Consider the following 23,241-nt stretch of genomic DNA (forward strand, 5'->3'; position numbering starts at 1 on the left):
AGCCCGTCATTAGAGTACTTTCCCTGGGGTCTTTTGTCATTTCCCTCTCTTTTGACGCAGTACAGAACCACTAGGGCTATTCTGACCAAAACTCTGAACCCCTGTAGTGGAAAACACAAAGATTCATAGATTTGGCAGTATGTTACTCCTGTTATTCTTGGGATTCTTATGCTGGTAAAACTAGTGGTAATATGCCAACAGTAATATGTACACATGGGACACTGTCAATAGCATGGAGTTCATCAGAATGCCACTTACTTAACTATATTAATCTTCCTTTTACAGGCAGGAGAAAACCCAGGAGTCAGTCTGTCCAGGCACACACTGCTTTAAACCAAAGGCCCCCAGCTTCAAGTCACTCTGGACCAATTGGAGAAAGCCGCCAGCCTTTCATCCAGACATCTACATCTGCTCACGAAATTGCCCAAAGGCTTTCTAGTAGTCAGCTGTCATTCCACAATTCAGCAACATCTGTGTTTTCCCAGTCCCCTGCTGTTCCTGTTGCTGGCCAGCTGACTGTGCAGGACCGAGCAGCAGCAATGCTCAGGTCCAGTCTGGCCTCTTCCACCAGCTCAACTCTCAGCCTGCTGTTTGGCAAGAGAAGTTTTTCAAGTGCTTTAGTGATTTCTGGGCTCTCAGCTGCAGATGGAGGAAACACCAGTGACACCCAGTCATCCAGCAGTATGAATATTGCCATGGGTCCCTCTGCTAGAGCAGCAAGTCAGGCAGCTCGGGTAAGGCTGAAGCCAAAACAGCGGCCCTGAGTGTGAGCTCCTGTACTGCTCTGCCATCCCATTCTTCAACTGTCCTCACCACTATTTGGTTTCTTCCTTCTCACTGGTCAGAAAATAGTTTTTTCCAAAACAATGCCAGGATTTTGGTATTTGTTTTGGATTTTGCTGCATCACAATGAAAATGAGACTGTTTAATATTAGTGTGTATATGAGAGTGAGTGTATTTGTAAGTAAATGACAGGTTGGCTGTTAGTCACACACCTGAAATTGCAAACTGTGGCAAAGTCCCTTTCTTTCACTCAAACCAGGGACTTAAATCTCCCTGTTCTGCAGCCCAAGTGCTGAGTACCATCATAAGCAGACTAAATAGCTCCTTCCTTGCCTTCTTATGCAGGAATTAAAATTATTTGTAGGAAGAAGAACGGTTCCCCCTGAACAAGACACTTGTTCTTGTCCCCCTCTCTGACTAGAAATTCAATCCAAGATCCAAAACCTTGTTGCTGAAAGGAATTCTGTAGGAACTATTTACCAAAGGAAACCTGCATGCCCTGTGATTAAACAGTACACACAAAGAACTTCCAGACTTCTTCCCAGTAGGCTCCCAGTTCGATTCCCATCTTCCCTGGAAAATTCAGTGCACATAGTAGTATTATCCTTTTACTGTCTATGTAAATATATTCATTTAACTTTGGCTGCCATCAGTTGCTGTCCTGAACTTTGAAAATTTGACCTGAGCACCAGAGAGCAGAAACGTGAGATGAGCTAGAGAATGAAGGGTGACTGTGACTAGACAACACAATTAGACACTCACATTTGGCCTATCAAAACCAAACTGGTAACAGGGGAAGACTGTGGATATCCAAGTCCAACTCACTTTTCTGTTACTATCATTCTGAACTGTGTATAACTTCCCTAGTTTCCAAATAATTGTCCAAACCTCAAGTGAAAAAAGCTCCTTAGCCTGTGTGTACTTTGCTCTCAACCCAAAAATACCATGTATGGTACAGTTCCCTAGAGTTTTTCCATGAACTTCTACAGGAGTTGACTAACATCACTCATCTGGGTCCAATCCTGCTTTGTTACTGTAATAAGCATTAACAGTATTTCTACACATACAGCAGAACATATCAAATGACAAGGCATAATTCTGGCTCTCAAGAGTTTATGGCCTAATTTGCAAGAACTCAGCCAAGTCTGCAATACTAAGTATTAATTGTAGGATTCACCTTATCTTACTTTAAGCCATCTAAAATTTGGGAATGAAGTCTCGGTAGATTGTTGTTGTGGCTTCTGTATTCAATGGAGAGGCCAATCCACTTCATCCTTAAGAGCTATTAGGAACAAATTTTCCCCTGGGGGACTCCTATCTCTCTGCCAACCATTGGCAGCCTAAATGACACACTAAGGTTACACGGCTAAATTTAGATGAGGTGAATCCTGGCCAGAGTAACTGCTCAGAGTCCAGGTGCCTGTTTGATTCAAAGCAGTAATGAGGAAGTGTTTTATTTAAATGTTAGCCCAGCACAGTTCTGGAATGCTTTTATACCAATGGACTCCTTACAGTGGGGTGGCACTGTGCTTAACGTTTTCAGATAATTGCATTCCAGTTTTGATGAAAAGGTTTCTTTGTAAGTTGGATTTAAAATTTGGTGTATAAAGCAAGCCCCAGAGCAACCCAATTTAACAACTTAGAAGTCAGCCCTGCTTGGAGCAGCAGTTTGGACTGGATGACCTCCAGAAGTCCTTTTCAATCCAAATTATTTTACAGCTCTCTATACATGTACATCTGTGGTACTAAACCTCTAGCTCCTGGTCTGCTTTTCCTTCCAAATTTATGCATTACACAAAGTGTGACAAGTACCTCTTCAGAAGTCCCTTGTGAATAATGCATGTTAAGAATCCCATGGAGTTTCACAGAATGACATTTCTACATCAATTTTTAACTTTTTTTCACCTGTCACTTCAAAAAATAACTGAAGTGTTACTTAGAAATTTCCTAAACTAGTTGATTTTTTCTTTCTTTCTCCCCAGCAACACGCTGAGACCTGTGAAGCAACCGATGCTGCAGAACCCAGACCACAGCGAGAGGCAGGTCCGGTCCATGCCGTATTCATGAGTCGGAACCTGGAGTGCAGAAGGGCCAGCCAAGAAGATATGGCCCTGGAAGACACTGCTTCTCAGCAAAGCCTGTCTGAAGAGCAGTAGGGAGCATTCCTAGCAGAAGGACCATGCGCTTCTTAGGATTAAATAAAGACAGAGTTAGGTCAGGAAGCTGCACATGGGTTTAGGTTCTTTCAAATGTAATAAGCAACCTTCAAATGTTTATTTTTCTAACTTCTACACAAGAATACTACAGGGCAGATGCTCTTCAGCTAATGGCCTTCGCATGGGTAGGGTTGGAAGATATCCTAAAAAACACACAGTGCCACTTCATCTCAGGTTCTTGTAAATCCTAGAACAATTAATACAATCTGTTTAACGTTCCTTCCCCTGGAACGGTTAGAATCACAAATGAATACAGTAGGAAATATTAATACAACTCAGTGAAAAGCACACAAGACATCTCTTTCCTGCCATAACTAAACAGCTGATTGCATGCAAACTAACTGAAATTTGATATGTAACATATAGCAAAAGGCAACTATGAACAGAAGCAAGGAATACAGAAAAGGACAGTACAATGTGCTGTAACATTAGAGCTAAATCTGACTTTTTTTTTCCAACAGCAAGTCTCTTATTTTTCTTTAACATGTTATGCAGGTGCTAATGCTGAATAGCAACATAGCATCACAGACGTATATACTGCATGCAGCCATACTGAAATACTCTGTGAACGAGCCATGCTACACAGATTAACAAAAGTCAAGTGTAAGAAAAGAAAGTATCCAGTGCATGGAACGTCTCCAAAGCATATGGTGCACCTTATTTGCAAAGCAGCTTTGCATAAATTAGGTATTATCTCGTGTTCCTGTTTGATTTACAGCAGTGTTTCTCAAATTCCAAGCAAGAGTACCCTTAGGAGTAGTAAAAGGGCCCAAGGGAATCCTTGAGGAGGACAGGAAAGTGCAAAGCAGGCTGTAATTATTGTCTGGAAGTGTTTGTGTTAGGAAGGGAACAGTTAAATGCCTTTAATTGCTGGACACAGCTCAGTCTCTATAAACACTTGTAGCCAGTAATTACAGAACCTTCTCATTTCCCTGCCCTATAGAAACAGAGCTGCTGCCAATTTTAAAGGGGCCTAAAGACAGATGATGCAAAAAGGAAGGCCACGCTTTCACAAGGTCTGATTAACACTGATTTACAGGAATGCATGACTACTTTGGAAGGCAAAACGCTACAACAAATCCTTACTCTACTACAGAGTCTAAACACACACGGGTGTGTTCTCTTTTTTTTTTAATTAAAAAAATTGCAGCTATCGGTGTCTTGCTGTTCCTCTTTACTGTAACTACCATAGATTGTTTCTAAATCTCAACACGATGACGTGCAGCCAGGCTGTCTTGTCCCAATTAACAAGAACGACTTAACAAGAGATGCTGTAGCTAAGTCTCATTACTGTTAGGCAATACTCAGTTGCATTCTGATCTTCCTACTGTGCCACACTTGAGATCTGAGTAGTAGAACTAAATAACACCGAGTGAAAATAAAATTATTCAAGTACGTTTTGTGTGACAGCAGTTTTTGGATCTTCTTTTCCATTTGGAATTGTTTACACTTGCTTTCTACCTTACAAAATTAAGAAATCTATTGTTTTTATTTCACTTCAGATCTTGATGAATCGATTATTTATAAAGCTCAACGCAACCTAGGAAAAATTCTGCCCATGTTCACAAGGGCAAAAGCAGAGTATTCATGTACAGCCCTCTGAGACACATGGTCATCAGTCCAGTTCAGGCCCTACTACTGTCTCCTCTAGCATCCAGATGTGATGTGGAAGAGGAAATTGAATTCAGCTGCTCCCTTCTGACCACTTCTGGCAGATCATGACTCTTGTCCCACCACCCTGTTCATTAAGTGCTTCATTACAAATGAAGGCTGGATGTTATACAGGTAGGTGGAGGGTCTTACTAACAGCCACCAGCCCCATTTCTGCCTTGGGGGCTTTTGCATGGCAGTCCACAGGACAAACCATCACAGCTTTGTCTTCCTGCATGGAGGCAAGGCAAACAGAGGGCTGTGGAAAGCAGTAAGAACTCTCCCATATTCACTTAGCCTCACTTAGGCTTCCAATTTTCACATCTTAAAGTTTGAATTAATTTCCATCAAAAATAAGTAATTCCATTAGTCCCAATCAACCTAAACTAGTCTGTGTATCCAACTCAAGCCTACTAAACCAGATCAGGAAATGGATGCAGAAATCCTTTCAATAGCAAGCCACTGTATCTGCTTAGCCCAGTGACACCACCTTTCCCCCTGCACCACAACTTCTGCAAGACTATCATCACCATGGTCTCTGGTACTGCATCCTAAAATAATGCTGCTGCCTTACAGTTCCTGACTTAGTTCAAGCCACCGGCCCCTGGAGCATAGCTCCTTGGGGACAGCAGTGTGCCATGAAGTCCAGCCTCCTGCTGCACAGGGTGGCTGCCAGAAAAGGCAGGTTCCAACTCGTTTGTTGAGGCACAGTGTGCAAGCAGGGCAAAGGAGGAGTCAAGGTAAGATTCAAAAATTAATGCAAAATAAAAACTCTGTAGGACATGGCTACAAAAAGGGAACTAAAGTTGTTATTGTAGCTTAGTGGGTTGAAGAAACCCAAGAGTGACTGCTAACAAGCATAGCAAAGACAGGAAAAAAAATTAAAATGAGCGCAACTTTCCCACATTGCACTTCTCCATATTTTTGGAGACAGTCTGCTCTTATATTAATAAGACTACTGCTATATGCAGTGGTTATAAATATGAGCCAATCCTACTGAATAATCAGACATGATGGTTAGAAATAAAACCTGCAACTAGGTATGAGGCTGTATTGATTAAACATATATTAGGCCTCCTCCATTTTTGCATGAGGTAGAGATACACCCAGTTACTCTGCACGTGACAGAAAATGCATGTAAGGCTCTGATGAACACAAAGTTAACAAATAGGAACCTAACCTGTACACAAGACCTAATTTCAACAGTGAGCTGCTCCGAACAGCTGTTGCATAGCACCAAAAGGCACCGAGTCCATAGGAATGCTGTTCTCAGCACCAATGCCTACATACATATAAAGGTTTTGAGTCATATCTTTATTCCTGAAAGACCTAAGCAGCTTGATACTTAACCTCACGCTCCAGATGCCTCAGAGTTGCAAGAATGGAGGCAACTGTGACACCTCAGGACCCCACTTGTTGGTAAGTTTTGGCCTCTGAATGAAAAGCAAAGGTAACTTTCACTGCTTTTATGTTACCTTCAACACTGCTGATGGGTTTCACAATGCCAAACACTGTTAAAACTCTGGCCCTGAAGTTGCTCAGGTTTAACACTTTGCCTGCATAGCTGATCTCTTACTACAGCTGGGATGCAGGAAGGAGGGCAACCATCAACACAACCTTTTCTAAGGAGTTCCATCAGGGTTTTTTGAGTCAGGTGCTATGCTTGATTTTTCCAGAGGTGCAGAGGCCATTTAGTTCATTCAGCCAGCCCAGAACATTCTTGTTTCTACAATGTGAAAACGGTGACATTTCCATCTTGTTAGCAAGCTGAATGGATCCTTTGAGGAAATCAAGTACTCAATCCACAACAGCATTTGGTACATGCAGTTCTTTCATAGAAATGTCAGAAGGGATGAAGAGATGGAGGTCTTATCTGCCTCCCCCCAGTTTAACCTCAGATAACATCACCATTGTTGAAAAGAAACACTGGGAATGATTTTATCCACACTAGCTCAGCAGGGCCCTCCCAACCAGAGAGGAACATCGACAATACAGCAGGTTACAGGAAGGAGGATAATGAGCGTATGGTAAAACAAGCACAAACACAGTACTTCAGCCCTTGCACTAAACATGGGATACTTACCTCCCTCCCCATTTTTTTTCCTAAACTTTCCATTCCCTAACAGGCTCTTGTTTACATCCTACAGTAAAAGCCAGGTGCTATATTCCTAATGGTGAAACATGGCCTGAAGATCTGGTAAAGACTTTCAGTAACTTTTTACCAAAGCCAACCACAGGCTGCTGAACTATTCACATCCACTGGGTAAACTGGCAAGCTCCGCCTGGCCTTCAGCCCAGCTGTTCACCACCACAGCAAGCAAGCAGGAACCAGTGAGGGCCATAGTCTACAAAGTTCATTCCTGTTCACGCACAAATAAAAGCCAGAGGTCCTAGCTGTTCCCTCTATTTTGTCATGCAAACTTCTCTGTGAGGAACTGAAGTTCTCGTTGCAAAGTCTCACCTCATTCCCACAGGCAGAAAATCTTGGCATTTAAGACAAATCTCAACAAAAAAGGACTTGTCAGTGTGAGTCTTTTCCCCTTGACACGATGACCAGATACTCTCAATATCTATGAATGACATTCTTACACTATTAAGTTCTTAGGACTCTCTGTCATGTCATTCATAGCTTTTTATAAAAACTATTTATTAGAGTAAGGCAAGAAATGTCATCTGCATTTGTCTCCAGCCCACCAGACTCTTCTCATGCTGGAGAATATAAGTTAAAGATTAGCTGAATTTTGTGCAGCTCATTTTAGAAGATTAAAATTACCAGGGAGATTTTCTAGCATGTAATAATCATCTTCTCATCAATGCATTCTTTTCAACTACCCAATTACTGCCATATTCAGATTACTCCCAGAATTGGGAGCTGGTATTTAATTATCATGTTTCACTGTGCTTGTACATCCTTAAATCTGCAACACAGACATATCACTTATAATTAACTTTGCAGTGGGTCCAGTGTCAAAGACTCCCCTCTCTCAGCTTCTCAAAGTTTTACAAGTCAAAAATTGCCTAATGCATGATAAATAATGCAGGCCCTGTTTATTCCATGCTGTGTGCAATTTTATGCTGGAATTAGAAGCCTCCTTGCCAAAACCATCCTTGATTCTCGGGCTTTGAGAGAATAATTGGTACCTCACATTCTCCCCTTTTTTGCACCAATTAAAACCTGCAGGTGCACTAATGTTGTCATCTGGAATCTAGCTGGTACATCAGAGGTTCTTTTCACCAAATGTCTGCTATTAGTAAAATTGGCCCATCAGGGAAATTGTGAATGCTCTGTTTGCTGTTACAGTGCTCTCAAGGCCTTCCAAATATTTTACTAGTGCAAGACCAGACAATAAATTTTTACCTCTAAAGTAAACACAGGTTGTCATAAAAACTTATGTTCAGTGGGAAGTACTACTTCCTCAGTCACTCAAAGTATATTTGAAAGAGGCAAATCATATCTTCAGGAATGCCTCACATTTAAAGGCCAGACACGACTGTTAAGGTCATCTACAATCTCCTGCTGAACAGAGACTACAAAATTTCTCTTTATTTCTCTTGAAAAGCACTCTAGTTCAGAGAGAAAACAGACTTTAAAAAAAAGAACACCAAATTAAAGACTCTCACCAATCTCGAGATAGGTGGCAGAAAACAAGAGACACTGATGTCAGTAGCAAACGTGCTTTGGTTTAAAAGGGCTGATACTTCACTCAGTTCCAGTGAAGAAAAAATCCACCTGCATTTTCCAGTGCCATCTTGCCTCACCACAAAAGGTCTTCCTTGCACCATGAGACAATGGCTTAGAAGTACTGATCAGGTTTCCCAAACCTGTTGTTATAATTGTTTGGGGGTTTTCTCCCACTCTATTATATGATGAGACTACAGTAGGCACCATACCATTATATACAAGGCAATATATCTACTTTTATGTGGAACAAATACCACTTTAAGTGATCTCCCAACAAAACTGGCTGAGCTGGAATTTGGAAAACTCAATTCTGCCATCATTCCTAAAGGAACTTCCCTTCCCAGCCTCTAACAAAGAAGTGTGAAATCTCTCCACTTTATTTAGCTTTAAAGGTTAATCCTCATTTAAGACTCAACAGCAATCCCACTAAAACCTTGCTAGACTTTGGGTATTTATTTAATCATTGAATGAACTGTTCTTTTGCAGCATATTTTACAGCTTAAGAGGACTTGACATTAAAACAGGAGGACATCAAATACTTAAGGTTTCTGCTCAAAAATCTATGGCATACAGTCCTGAAAAGGTTTACACTGGTCCCAAGTCCTTCACCTCTAAAAAGGTGTTTTGTCTGAGTAGGATGCCTGAAGTAATTAAAGGATTAGCGATATCTTCAGGGCACAACCTTATTTTGCAAAAAGCAGCCAGGAGCTGTACAATCTCAAAGGAGTGGGACGCTAAGAGGAATTTTCTTTTTCCCAAATATGATGAAAATGATATTACCATCCAAACGGATTTGGGCAGAAGGGAATGAGGCCATGGCATCCTATATCATTGCATGTACCTCCTACTATGTGTGGAGGGACCATGTTTGTACCAGACCCCCTTGTTCTGAATACAGGAAAGAGAAAGGACATTCCTTCCATGCTCCCAGCTGTTTGCAGGACACCTGTAAAAACGCCTGTCACCATCCAGCCCTATACAACTGTGGGTGTCAGTTCTAAAGAAATTAATAAATAAAATTATATTTGAAAAAGGCTTTGAATAGTTTGCTGATTTTAAAAGTTACTAAACTGAACAGAAAAAAGTTAAGCAACAACTGAATTCTTAACAACTTTCTACAACCAGAGATGACTATAAATTGTACAATGAACAGTGTGCACCTGGGAGGGAATTCTGTTTTCACAACATGCAAAACTGATTAAGTGGTAGCACTTTTCCTGAACACATTTGCACACCTCATAGGGAACACATTGTTTAATACTCTCAAACGCTTCTTATTTCACCATTAACATGTACAGAACTGAAAAAGGGAAAAAATCCAAACAAAGAAGTAGTATCGATAAACATAACAGATTGTAAAACAATTACATATAAATGCAGTATTAAGTCATTCCTGACTTAGCAAGCTCTGCATGAAAAACATGTCAATATTTGACTGAACTTCACAGACTTGAAGATTCATATATATAATTTTACAAGGGGTTTAGGACAGGATTACCATCAGAAAACTGAAAATAAAATCAAAATGCAGCTGTCTTAGCAACTATTGTCTGGGCCACGCAGGAGAGGGTAGAGTTGGTTATTTTTACGCTCAAAGTGGAATTCTGTAAATGTCACTTGAGACTACAGGAAATTTTCTTGACACTTTAGTTAACCCTTCTTATACTGCAACTGCAGGGAAGGGTGTCTGGAAGTAGAGGGAGAGAGACCATCATCTTATTCCTTCTACCTCATGATTTGTCAGCACCCATGCTGAAACACACTTGGATGCACCTAAACTGGGTCGCCAACAGCAAAGGCATTTCTACATAAGCCAGGCAGAACACACATAGATTTGGGACAGAGTTCTGTTCTGTTACACCAGGGTTAAGTTCCAGATACTGAAGTGCTCTCTAGGCAGAGCAGCCCAAACACACTCCGGAAGACTAAGATCTCAAACAGGTTTTAGAGTTAATTGTTTTTACATGGGGTGACCTGGATCAGAGTTAGACCACTTCACTTCCAAACACCCAGATTAGAACTGGATGTTAGCTACAACTCTGTCCAATTTTTTGAATTTGGTGAACTAAATAAATACAAACCCCGCTATCTCATTTTCACATTTTAGATTATTATCAGCTTTAGTTTGCTACCCTGAAGGCTCCAGTAAAGCCTCCAGGGCCTAAAGCAGGAAAGACAGACTCTAAAACTCTGCAAAATGTTTTGTTGAAATAAAAGCTTCAGTGTTTACAGGAAAGAAAAGGTCTTCATTTTCTGCAGGATTCCACAGCTGCCAAGATGTCTTGCAAAATGCTGTTTCTGTTTTCCTTACTAACCTAGAGAAAGAGAAATTAAAACTGATGTAATTTGATGAATAGCCTCTATACCAGTGTTTACTTCAAAAACAATCAAAGCAGAAATTCAAATGCATTTCTTTTTCAGTGCAGGAATGTTGAGTGTCAAACACCTGCCTTCTTCTGCTACTGAGAACACAATATGCTAAACCCACAAACATACATAATTGAATATTCAATGATCTTTTTGATTTAATTATCCATGGCATTTTGCAGTATTATTCAGGGCTTGAATAACTAACGAGAATCACTCAAAGAACCAGCATGTACTTTTGTCATTACCAGAATCCTTTTCAACCACCAAATTTAACTTTCCTACTATAAAGTGTTCTTATGCCTTCGTTACTTGCAAGGGTTGTATTTATTAAGATGACAGACCTAGTCAAAAACATCTGCAAAGAAAAAAAATTTAAAACAGGCTTAGAAGCATACCTCTGCACTCTGAGAAACCTTAGTACTGCCAAGATAGAAACACTTCCAAAAAGAAATAAGTACTTGACAAAGCTGGGGTCTTCTGTAGCATGCTGAGAAACAGCTTCGGTTGACCAGTCCATGGAATGCTGGGCTTTAAGACCAGCATATGTGAAAATCCATGTAGTCCAGTGCCCTGTCTTTTTGCTTTCCAGCACATACAGATTACTGTAAACTGCCAACCAAATGCTTGTGCTTGCCAGTGAGCTCAGCTCCTGGGGGCACAGAGCTGGGGGGGGCTCTGGGTGTGTAAATTAGCCCTTCTTGACAGACCAGGTCCTGATCCAGAGCCCAGTGATCCACAGTGCCACGCATTACTAACTCAAACAAAACCTGGGAGATGACTGGGGTGGTAAAGGGTTAAGAAGCAATTGCGAGGCATCAGCAAAAGCCTCATTTTAAAAAGTCTAAGAAATTTTCCCCAATGTTCAGACCCCTGCAGAGAGGGCAGGAAGAAATCAGACAAAGACAGATGAGCCAAAAAAAAAGAGTAAGGACATTCCTATAAAGTTGGAGAAAAGCTGTTTGACAAGAAAGGAGAAACATAACACTGTGCACAGCATAAAACTCTCTACCAGCAAGGTTTTCACTGCACTCCCTGTTATCTGCATTTAAGATGTGAGCACAAGAGTTTGTATCCCTCCTAGTACTAAAGTACTAATGAACAGGAGGAAATATTGTTATTATTATTATTCAATATGTGACAACTCTACCTCAAGAATTTGACCCTAGGAGCCCACCACTATGTACAGTCAGAGACATCCCATCCAAATGCTGGAAACCAACACAGCAAAAGCTGTGTTGTCTGTAAAAGCTACAGACAATGGTCTCACCTATCCCACTTGAATTCAAGACAGCAGATCAACATGGGACTAATGAATAAGTGACATTAAAAAAAAAAGGGGGGGAGAGTAATGAAGGGAAGATCTGCCTGAAAATGTCACTGGTTTTACTGAGAATCATTCCAAGCCCGTTCTAAGATAAACAAAAAGCCTCACAATAACAAAGAGAGCAAGACAACAAAGAATGCTCTTCAGTAAGGCTATTGAGAGACCCCAAGGTAAACAATAAACAGCACACATGAGCCAAACTCTAAATCTCACGTAAGTGCACTGATATCCTGACTTTCAAAGGACCTTCTGTGCATTTCATAGCTCTTCCCACTCTCTCACAGCTAACAAAAACGATACTAGATTTCATCTTTCCCTTTTCCATACCTACACGCCAGAAGTCCAGTGAGAGCAGCAGAGAGACAGTGCCAAGCACTGGGAAATTTTCACAACTGTTTTACAAATGCTGCTTTATAGATATAAGTCTCCTCTTAAGATCTGGAGACATTCTGTGCAGGCAGCTTTCCCAGAAAGAACAAATATCCCAGTATCTGTACTGAATGTACAAACAGATGGGTACAATTTTAGACAGGGAGTTAAAAAAACCTGTAGATGCTGCTTATACTAAGCATTTAGGTAATGTGGAGGAAATTACCACCTAGACTGCAAGCATGCAACTGCAGAGGACAAAAGCTTTCTTCCCCTGTTAAAAGTACTGTGAAGGAAACTGCTCATCTACAATCTGTTCAAATGGAACCTTTTTGTCTCATCCATTCAGCTATTTTCTTTCTTAATAGGCATATGCAACCAAACTTCACTAATGGGTTTCATGGAAGCAAAATTAATAGATGAGGAAAATAGGAGAAAATTAGTATCTGCCAGCTGCTAAGGATAACCTGATCCTATTCATGACACCATGTCTGCAAAACTACACAGACACAAGCAGTGCAAAAAGAGCCTCTGTAGTTTCACTGTAAAGTTTAGTTCTCAGCAAAACGGAATTGGGCAACAATGGAAAGAAATGTGTTAAATATCAGAGCTCCTATCGTTAAGTGCCCTAAACATAATTAATTAAACATTTGGGAACAAATGTTCAACTGCTTTTAGGGCATCTGGGCCCATTCACCAACAAAATAATCTTTCAAGACAGAAGGGACTGTAAAACCCCAAACAGCTGTCTCTGTGCTCTTGGCATAAAATATCAGAACTGTCCTTGTGACACTAAGAGAAGGATGAAAAAACTTTGCTAAGCTACTTGAACGCAGCCAATCTCCATTTTAAGTGATAAAGCAGCCGGCACGTTTTTGGAAGGTAGTCTCCTACTTCTGTACACTTCCAGGCACCATAACAGTTAGTAAGAAATTACTGACCATGAACGGTTTGGACACTCCAGGTTCTCCCCATGCCACAGTCCTCAAAGAATATTCACTTCAGCTACTAACATTTCTGACTCCCCACAGGCCAGTTCTGTTCCTGGTCATGCACATGTTTTAACCAGTTGGTTAAACTGGTTTTAACCAGCTGGGAAAGAGCGTATAGTGTGTCACTGGCGCAAGAGAGACAGATGCTCTCCCGCACAAGACTTCAGCATAGCAGGTCTGTGTCACCGGGGAATGACTGCAGTCTGTCACACATTTCACATCCGTGCTTTTGGCTAATGGATTCACCAGAGAACTCTGCTTAATCAAAGAAACCTGCATGTCCTAATCTCAGCAGCATAAACAGGATGGGTCACTTTTTTAGTAAAAATTTTTTAGCTAGAGAAACACTGCTCTGTTGAAATTTACAGAAATACTTTTTCTGGCTGCAGTCAGTACTTGGGAGAAGGACGTGTCAGAACACTGACATAGCTAAAAACCCAGTGTTGAGCAGCACATGCCCTCGGAACACCACCTGATAAAAAGAGACAACAGGAGCCTCAAAAGCTTCCTTGAAAAGCCAAATGCTATTTTCTAGCACTCCGTTTCCTCCTGAGAGTACCAAATGCACACACTACTCTCCTGCTGTGACTCCAGCCTAAGCATTGAGTGACTGTTGCTTTCAGTAAAGGCTTCTCCATTCCGTATTCCCCAGTCCTACCACTGTACAGCAAGTCATACAGAATTCATATTCATATCACAGAATATTCCAAGTTGGAAGGGATCCACAAGGATAATCAAGTCCAACCGGTAAGTGAATGGCCCTTGTGGGGATCAAACCCACAACCTTGGCATTACTAGCGCTGTGCTTTAACCAACTGAGCTCATCTTCATGTGCATCTCTGTTCAATAGCCTGACAACGAACATGCATCAGGTTGGTAGTGGAAAACCTGGGGCTTCATCTCTGAAAGGAACAGCAGGAGTTGAATGCTTATTAAAGAAAAGGAATAGCCTCTCGACGTAGCTCCTACAATTGCTTTAGCACTTAATTAAACTGGCATTTAATGTAAAAACAGAAACAGCAGATGATGATGGGATCCCCAACTAAAAGAAAGCTGAGGAACTTTTCTGAGCACTGCAGCTTTTTTAACCTAACTTTGAAGAGTAAACATAGGTCAAAGGAGTGGGGGATGCGTTTAGCTTGATTTTGTGAAGTATCCAGGACACTTAGAGATGTCAAGGAAACCTCATGCATGTATTCCCTATGAACAGACCATGCTTTATGTGGTAAGTTTTTGAGACCTTCCCTGTAACTGATCAGAAATGCACTTTGAGGCCCTAATATTCCGAAAATTATGTCTGTAAAAATAACATAATGAATTCCAAAATTGGTTCACTGACTCCAGAGAAAGTATACTCCATTTACAAGCGTCTTTCTTCTATAAATCATTTCTGCAAACTTCACTGCTGCCTTTTTTTATTTTTTTTATGAATATGATTACTGGTAATACTTCTGCAAGCCAGTCTGGGAAAAAAAAAAAAAGCTTAAAAATCTGACTGTACTTTAAAAGATTTAACTCTGAGGAATAATGAATACTTATGCAGCAATAATACTACAGCAAGAAAACCTTTTAACACAACTATATCATTACTTCTGCAGCCCCTCACAAGCAAAGCCAGCTGTGTGAGCCTGCTACATCAAGTGCCAAATGGGATTTTTTTTTAATAATGTAAGCACCTGCCCATTAAGAATAAAATGGAAACTAAAAAGCTTATTTCATACAAGCTACCCACAGCTATCAATTGGTAGCAACAGTTTTTAAATAGAGTCAAATACAAAACAGTAACCTAGAACAGAAGGCTCTTTAAGGATATTAAATATTACTCACATTGAACACTTTAACATCTTTCCTACTTCTTATTTCTTCAACAAGATCCAGTGGCTTTCCCTTAGGTATTGGAATAGTTCCAAGTACCACAGTCCCTGAGCCAGCCAGCGTTTGACGAACAGCTTGAACAAAAGCCTGGCTGAAGAGTTCCATTTTACCAATCTCATCAATGACACAAATTCTTCTCTCTGTATCACCGCCATGGTTTACCTGTGGAAAAATGCATCAAGAGACTGTAAGCAAAACAGAACTCAGAACAAGCAACAGAAAGAATTTCTATGCTGATAAAAGAAATACCTCCTAAATTCAATTGTAATACTGGGGAAAGTGGAAGAGTCAAAGCTACTGCTGGCAAATGACAGACTTGGAAATCTACTATTTTTATTTCAGGACAGATTTTTGGAAGGATGAACATATATGTACAGTATAAATACCAACTGCTATAGGAAATATCCATAATATCAGATTTCCTTCAAAGCAGAATTCTCACAATGTTCCCATACAAGCTATTTGACAGTTAAGAACTATAGTTTCCCTACTAGCAGCTGTCAATCATTCTGAGGGTCACCAATTTTTAAAAACTCTATTCTTCCCATCAAATTATGCATTTAGAATAGATAGAATAGATCAACAGTCACACAAAACAAGTATTTAAAAAATATACTTCCATTAACTCTAGATTTGGCAGTTTCTTCTCTTTCAGTTGGGTTGAAGGAGGAGCACTTCTCTCAGAACAACTGGCTTTCTTCAAAGCTACCTGGATAACAACCATTGCAAGCCCTTCCCATATCAGAACAGTCGTCTTTCATTTCTTTGTTGAGATCTATCTTATTCTATAGTCCTAGCCACCTTCCTGGATTGTAGGAGAGACATCATACTAACAATTAACCACATTTGTAGTTTGTTTGCTTTTTTCATGAAGTGAATACTGTGCCAAACAGTACCGTGCTGCAGGCTGGTGCAAGTAGCAGTGAAGTCTGCAAAAAAAGATGAGTGACTGCTACTGAGGAAAAAGCAGCTCCTAAAGTCGAGGAACTCTTCAACAGAAAAAGAAGTGCAATGCCTACCCTGTTTTGGTAAAAGTAACTCAGAAGTGTGCTCCATTATTTACAGAAGCAAGGAGGAAATCAGCTAAATTCAAAACATCACTACAGATCTGTAAATATATACCAAAACAAGCCATATTACACAGAACCTAAAAAAAAAATAGAGGCATTCTCCCTTGTGAAGGCAAAGTGTTTGCTTCTGGGAAAGTAAAAGAACTGTATAAAATGTATAAATCTTTTCAAGCTGAGTCCCTACTGAGTAGATGTTTTATCTAAAATCCTTTCATAGATCAGTGAGCCAAAAAGCCAATACCAGACACTAGGTCACACACTGAGAAACATAGCATTTTGCTCTGAAAAAAACTGAAAAAACTTTATCAGTCCTGCCTGGTAAAGTTTGCACAACCGGAGAGATCTTCCATTGCAGGATCTACCCCATTCTCACTGGAGTGAATAAAGCCGTAAGAGCTGCCGTCAAGACTAAATGGGCATGTGCCCATTTCATGCTGCTCTCTGATCAAACCAGAGCACACCTATGACTCTCCTGACTGTAGCAGTAAACCTGCATTATATGGGAAAACTGTGGTTTAAGCATGTTTTAAAATGGCTTTTTTGTGGTCTCTGCTAACTCATGTTTCTTCTTCCCAAAATCCCCCACGGCCAGTTCTTATCTCTGTCTCAGGAATGTCCTGAGAAGATATCAAGAAGTCTTCTCATTGGTCTCTTGTTAACCCCTTCCTCACTTGGCTGTTCCCTGCCTGATTGGTGTTTTGTAAGACCCCTTACCTTACATGGTCCCTTTTGACCCTCCCAAGAGCTTTATAAACCCCTAACCACAATAAACTCACTCTCTCACCTCCTCTCCACGTGCTGTGTGCTGTCTCTCTCCGGCTGCCATGGGAACACGTGGGTGGGGAGAGGGATGAGCACCTAACCCCTCCATGCGTCCAGGACCCTGAAGAAACCCCTGGAGCTGGAGTAACCCCTTCCCCATCCACCTCAAGCCTTCGGAAATGGAACCCCACAATGGGAGGAATGCACCCAGACCTGACCTCATTCTTCATTTGTCTCGTTTCAGTTCTGTGATCTTCCTCACTCTCCTCTTCCACTTTGGGCCACCTACATGCATGACCACATTCCTACAAAACTGACAAACAGCTCTTTCGGTGAGCACAGGATCATGCACTGTGTAACTCTGCTGGCCCCAGTTCTGCTCTTTACCTTCTTGTACTTGCAGTAAGCTATATAAGAAACTGAAAAATTCAACACTGCTAACAATTTTCTAGGAAGATCTCTCCTGGACTTCATATTAATTCAGTAGTGAAAGGATTCCAAATGCAGTACTGGTTAAATTAAGTATTTCTATTAAAATATCTTTGTACTTACTAACATCATAAATACAGTTGCAGCAAAATTAAACATATAAAAATCGTTCAATTTTATTAATATTTCCTTTCTCCCTTGCCCCAACATCTTTGTTTCCCTACTGTCAGACTTTAATGTTCCTTGACAAAACCAAGAATCAGATCATCAATCTTACTTTTGCTCCTTGCACCTCTGTGGTTTTTTGTTCTAAGTTCATCAAAAAAGTCCCTTCTTCCTTGTCCTCTTGAGTTTTGGCAGTGTAGAAAAATCACAATAGGATTTTTTTAGTAGTACAGTTCAGCAGCTACTGCACACTGTTTGTGATGTTATTGCCAAAATCAGATCTGTTCTTGTTTAATTTTGGAGAGGGGAAAGAAAGGTTGGAGTGAGAGAGGAAAGAGAAGGAAAAAGGCAGTAACAGAATACTAGCAGAAGGATAGGAAAAAGACTGTGTGGAACGTCTTGTCACAGTCAGAGCTCTCCTTGTGCAGCAGGCTAAATCCCAAATAATGAGGCTGCTTATTATAAGTCTGCAGGTACTTATACAGTGGTAATCAAAAATACCCACCGGATTCAAAAAACAAATGTTTCTACTGGAAGATGAGAATCAGAGGAAGTAGGGGAAAAGGGCTCTAAAGAAGAGCAGCAGCAGAAGCCTTTTTCTTGCACCGACTCAATTCTCCATGTTAAGCCATCAGTACATTTTGTTTGCTTTCCAATATGTGAGACAGTGGCATAGGAAGAAACTTTCTACTAGCTGCCTCTTTAGGCCAAGGAGGTCCTGTTCACAGATGACATCAGACCAAGAAAAAGAAGAGATTGCAACCTCTGCAAAACCACAGTAATGACAAGAGAAACAAGCCAGATTTGTCTCTCCAGCTTCCTCATCCCGAAGTCAATCAGAATCAGCAAAACCCAAGAAACAGGCCATTTACTAATATCAAAAACCAGTGCTGTAGCAGGGCCTTCCAGTAACACTGATCATCGTAAAACACACATTTTTCAGCAGCTTTCACAGAATACTCACATTTCTTAGCATAGGTAGAACCAACTGCTCAAAGGAAACAAGGTCTACAACATATTGTCCAACCCGGTATTCACGTCTTGAAGTAGAATTAGAACTGAAGTTGAAAAAGAGACAAAAATTCCTTCTTAGTACTAAGCTTAGTGAGAATTCACTGCAGTCATTTCAAGTGGATTTATGGGAAATTATTCAAATAAATCAAATGCTCTCAATTCGTCTAAGAAAGGAAGGGAAATAAACTCTGCAAAGCATGCATTAAGTCATATTGCAGATAGCTTGCTTTCAGATGATATTTATACCATAGGCTACCTTCACAACTATGCAAGCTCAAGTTTGAACAGTGTATGGAAGGACAATGGCATCTAAAAGTTAGCAGGTATATTTACACTGAAATCAAAACTCACGTCTGCAGTTCAGATCTTTGAATTTAGTAATGTGACACTACAGACAGCATCACAGCAATAGCCCAAATCTCAGTATAGGCTGCAAAACCCTTAAACGATCTCAGAAAAATACTCGGCTTGCATGTGCTGCACCACACTATCCTAGGTGAACCTGTGTTATAAGCAGAATATAAATTATTTAGTCAGATCAACTCTGTCTGAACGAGATGCTAAGGTCACACGTGGACCTGGACTAAGTTTTGCTCAAAGTGGGAAAATCTAAGATTAGAGAATCAGGAGAGACTGTGAGCTCCTCTGCACTTCAGAGGCCCCTCTCTTAGTGTGGCTCTGAAACCCTCTTTTTCTTAAAATTCACATGTGAGTTTCAAGGGCCAGTCAATGACTCGTTAAAACAATGTTATAGGCATTTCCCTTTTTATTTTCTACTTCTGTCTCCAAAAATTAGCCGGTGGAAACACAAAAATCTTCCTCCCTGCCCACAATAAGCTACTAACTGTATTCCAAAAAGACTTGGCCTCATAATAAAAGGCTCGTCAGTGCTTACTCTTTATCTGGTGTAAAATCGGCAATAAGAAAGAACACCTCCCAGCACATTTTCAATATTTCAGTATGCAACAGAGACACTGCCTGCATATACAATATAGGTATCAGCCAGGACACAAGAACTAAACAATGAACCTGACCATGAAAGCCATATGTGTGCTGGAAATCACCTTCTGGAAGAGCATTTAACATGCCGATGGATGGAGCAGATACATAAAAAAATAAGCCACTTACAGTTATTAAAATCTCAGTACCTGACTCTAGATAAAGGTCCTCGGTTTCCAGACAAAGTGACAACATCAAATCCTGTTCTCCTGCCACCTTCTCTAACTTCCTCTGTGTAAAATCCATCAATGGGAATGCCTGAGGATTTGAGAGCTTGAGTGACTTTCTGGATCAAAGTAGTCTTTCCAACCCCTAAAAAAAAAGAAGAAAAAAAGCACAGAGTATTAATCTTCTTCTGCACTAAAAGCCCATTTTTAAACAGCACAGTAATGATTCAGTTCAGCAGGAACATTGATTACTTTTGAAGTTTGCAAATTATTTTTTTTTAAATGGTAGGAAAGAACAGAAGCACCTTTTAAAGTTCATCCTGTACTGAAACGGTAAAGTTTTATTAGCATTTAAGAAGTTCACAACAGAATGGTAAAAATATCCCAGGCTACCACTGAAATAGCTTAGATAGCACACAGGCAGGCCACAAAACTTACCCCAAGACAGGTAAATACATGAGAGCCATACTGTTACACAACTGATATCCAAGCTTGCTGAAAGACTGACTGATGAATCTCCCTTTCTACCTCTGATATTCACTACTTTTTTAAGAACAGAGCTAAGTTTACCCCCTTTTTAGATCAAAAGGTCAAAGCAGACGGCTATTAACAGAAGCCTAACTGGCACAAAGAACACACTACTTTCACTGATGTCCTAGAAATCAGAAGCACTCGATGCCCATGAGATACCAGGTCCTACATGGCAAAAAGTATTCCCAACAACAGAAAAATGATGCTTCTGGTAACTGAATCAAGAGACATTTTGACTAGACATAGGGAAAAGCTTTTTTATTCTGAGGCCAATGAAGCCTGAAACAGGTTGCCTGGAGAGGCCATGCAGTCTTCATGTTCTTTGAGGTTTTCAAGACGACTGGATACAGCCTTGAGCAACCTGGTCTCATAGCTGACCCTCTGTTACACCTCTTGAAGTTCCTTTTTACATGAATTATCCTGGTACCCTTCCCTTTAATCCATTTTCTTACCCTAAGACAGGTCCTTAAAATCCTCACCATCTGATGTCTCCTTGCACATTCTCATATACCTTTTACAGTGTAAACACTGGTCACGTCCCAGGCATCCTTTCACGTCCCACAAGCGAGCTATTTCATCTCCTTTCCATCCCATGACAATCTCCTTTTAAACACCTCTCACAAAATTTAGTGTTATCACCTCATTTTTAATCATTGCGCTAAAAAAATCTGAAGATAAAAAACAGTCCTGCAGAATTAATTCCCAGAGATGAAGAACACAGACCAAATGTGAGATGCCTAAAGATGCCAAAAGAAATCATTTCAATATGCACACACCAAATTTCTCCTTTTTCCTAACAGTCACTATCAATGACAAAATACACTGTGCCTTTAAGGGAATCTAGCCAAACTCTTAAGCAAACTTTTCAAAATTGAAGAAAAGGGCTTTCTGGCAGATGAACAACAATAAAATAACAAATGTGGTACCCTCAGTATCTAACATCTTTCCAAGGCCTTGTCTCTATAAGCGAATTTATACTAATTTGGCTAAGTGGATTTGCTATCTCTAATTTGGTTACCTTCATTCAGTAAATTGCCAAAGAAAGCTAGAACGATTCAAACTAAGCTTAAGAAAGCTTGAAGTTATACATTTAGCTAATCAAAAGAGTACATTCAAATTCAGATAAATGACAAGAGACAAGGCCTAAGCAGGCCTAACCCCTGAGTCTCCCAGAGGGCTGCCTTTATTCAAGTGGATGGAAAGACAGAATGAAGGAGGTAGAATGTATTCCTATCTCAGCCTAGCAGCAGCATTTTAAATTAATTGCAGGCAAGACAGGCATCTACAAGAGGTTCACAGAAAGGAGAATTAGGCCCACTGCTTTACTCACACACCACAAAAGAAACATTTGCAATCATAATAACTGGTTAATTTCTTTATCAACCATATAGTTCAACCCTCATACTATACCCCACTCTGCCACCACAATAATCTGACTCCCCTACCTTGAAGAACTACTCCATTGCTTCAAACAAAGCCTGCCCATCTGGGATATCAATTATTACCTATATCTGCACATCACTTAGGCTGAAAGTGCTAAATCACTACAACTAAGTTACAGAAAACACGAGCTCTCAGAAATTATTCATGGATGCAGTTTACACCAAAACAGGATTAGTTGTCCGGGAGGTGCGTTTTTTCCCCAACACCGAACTGCAGGGCTGGAGCCAGGGACAAATCAGTAGTGCCTGGAGAAGTACATGACATAGGGGACTGGATGGAGAGATAACACTGCTTTTCATTAGGAACAAACTAATTAGTGCATCAGGAACAGCTCTGACCCCAGCACGGGGGGAGCTTGGCCCAACTTGGCCCACACCCCGGGGGTCCCTGGGGGCAGCTGCCGAGCCCCGCTGTAGCTGGAGGCGCTCCCGGGGCACCCTGGGAGTGCGGGCCGGCGGCGGGGCCCGGCAGCAGGTGCCTTGACCCGGCTTCAGGTGCCCCACAGCCCCGCCGGCACCGTGTAGGGCGGCGGCCGAGGCCGAGCCGGGCCCAGCCAGGCTAAACCAAGCTAAGCCAGGCCGGGCCGGGCCGTGCCCCAGAGCAGGCCCTGAGAGCGCACCGCCTCCCCCAGCCCCGCTGCCGCGGCTCCTCCCGCCCCCGTTACCTGGGGGTCCCGTGAGAAACACGTGCCTGGACATGGCGGGGCCGCGCTCCGCCCTCTCCCCCGCCCGGCGCTGCACCGCCCCCGCTCCGCCCCCGGCCCGGCCCCGCCCCACACCCAGGCATTGCCCCAGCCCCAAACCCCTGGGCAGGCGGTGCCCCCACAGGGTCGGGGAGTAAGCGCTGAGGGACGACGGGCCGTTCCCTGCCTGAGGCGGCCTCGGAGGCGTGGCCCAAGGGTGGGCGGGTGCTGAGGTGTTTCCCAGAATATGGACGGTACTTAAGGGGAGGGGAGAGGGAAAAAAGCCAACCTAATTAGTTCCTAAATGAGGTCACCGTTTTCTTTGTCTAGTCAGTTTGACCTGTTACGTTGCTGAGTATGTTAATAGCATCATAGAATGTTATGGGTTGGAATGGACTTTAAAGATCATCTCATCCCAGCCCTCCCTGCCATGTGTAGGGACACCTCCCACTAGACTAGGTTGCTCAAGGCTTTATCCAACCTGGCTTTGAACGCTGCCAGTGTTGGGGCATCCACAACCTCCCTGGGCAACCTGTTCCAGTATCTCACCACCCTCACAGTAAAAAATTTTTTATAATATCTAACCTAATTTCCCTGTTCAATTTTTAACTGATACTCCTTGTCCTATCACTATAGTTCCAGATGAAGAGTCCCTCTCCAGCTTCCCTGTAGGCCCCCTTCAGGTACTGGAAGGTTGCTATGGAGTCTCCACACAACC

At 41.5% G+C, this 23,241-nt stretch overlaps 2 protein-coding genes and 1 long non-coding RNA gene across 3 annotated transcripts in view; 1 reads left to right on the plus strand and 2 right to left on the minus strand.

Annotated features, from left to right (window-relative positions):
• PCNX2 (pecanex 2) overlaps nucleotides 1-4,394 on the plus strand; it is a 160,503-nt gene extending 156,109 nt beyond the window's left edge. Inside the window, exons 33-34 of the mRNA XM_027685374.1 lie at nucleotides 286-734; nucleotides 2,766-4,394. Coding sequence (XP_027541175.1) covers nucleotides 286-734; nucleotides 2,766-2,939 — 623 coding nt within the window. The 3' untranslated portion in view covers nucleotides 2,940-4,394. The remainder of the gene's footprint in view (nucleotides 1-285; nucleotides 735-2,765) is intronic.
• LOC113968652 lies at nucleotides 3,024-6,448 on the minus strand. Its single transcript, XR_003534584.1, has 2 exons — nucleotides 6,267-6,448; nucleotides 3,024-3,186 (listed from the first exon to the last, which is right to left on the minus strand). It is a non-coding gene; the product is annotated as an uncharacterized LOC113968652 (long non-coding RNA).
• A 2,321-nt stretch (nucleotides 6,449-8,769) lies between these two features.
• Nucleotides 8,770-22,586, minus strand: NTPCR (nucleoside-triphosphatase, cancer-related). Its single transcript, XM_027685396.1, has 5 exons — nucleotides 22,506-22,586; nucleotides 19,850-20,012; nucleotides 18,652-18,745; nucleotides 15,214-15,423; nucleotides 8,770-10,646 (listed from the first exon to the last, which is right to left on the minus strand). Exons 1-5 carry the CDS (start codon nucleotides 22,537-22,539, stop codon nucleotides 10,578-10,580), a joined length of 570 nt encoding a protein of 189 aa, XP_027541197.1. The 5' UTR covers nucleotides 22,540-22,586; the 3' UTR covers nucleotides 8,770-10,577.
• Between the last annotated feature and the right edge of the window lie 655 nt (nucleotides 22,587-23,241).

Source organism: Neopelma chrysocephalum, unplaced genomic scaffold (genome assembly GCF_003984885.1).
Source record: "Neopelma chrysocephalum unplaced genomic scaffold, ASM398488v2 Primary Assembly neopelma1_23, whole genome shotgun sequence".
Lineage (NCBI taxonomy): Eukaryota > Metazoa > Chordata > Aves > Passeriformes > Pipridae > Neopelma > Neopelma chrysocephalum.

What these genes read in the sequence shown, in the direction of transcription:
- NTPCR (XM_027685396.1), bottom strand. Translation starts at nt 22,539, where the DNA reads ATGTCCAGGCACGTGTTTCTCACGGGACCCCCAG. An exon ending in TTCTACCTATGCTAAGAAAT is followed by an intron (nt 15,424 to 18,651) that starts GTGAGTATTCTG and finishes ATTTTTCCACAG; the next exon opens with GTAAACCATGGCGGTGATAC. An exon ending in AAGATGTTAAAGTGTTCAAT is followed by an intron (nt 10,647 to 15,213) that starts GTGAGTAATATT and finishes CTCTTTCTCTAG; the next exon opens with GTTAGTAAGGAAAACAGAAA.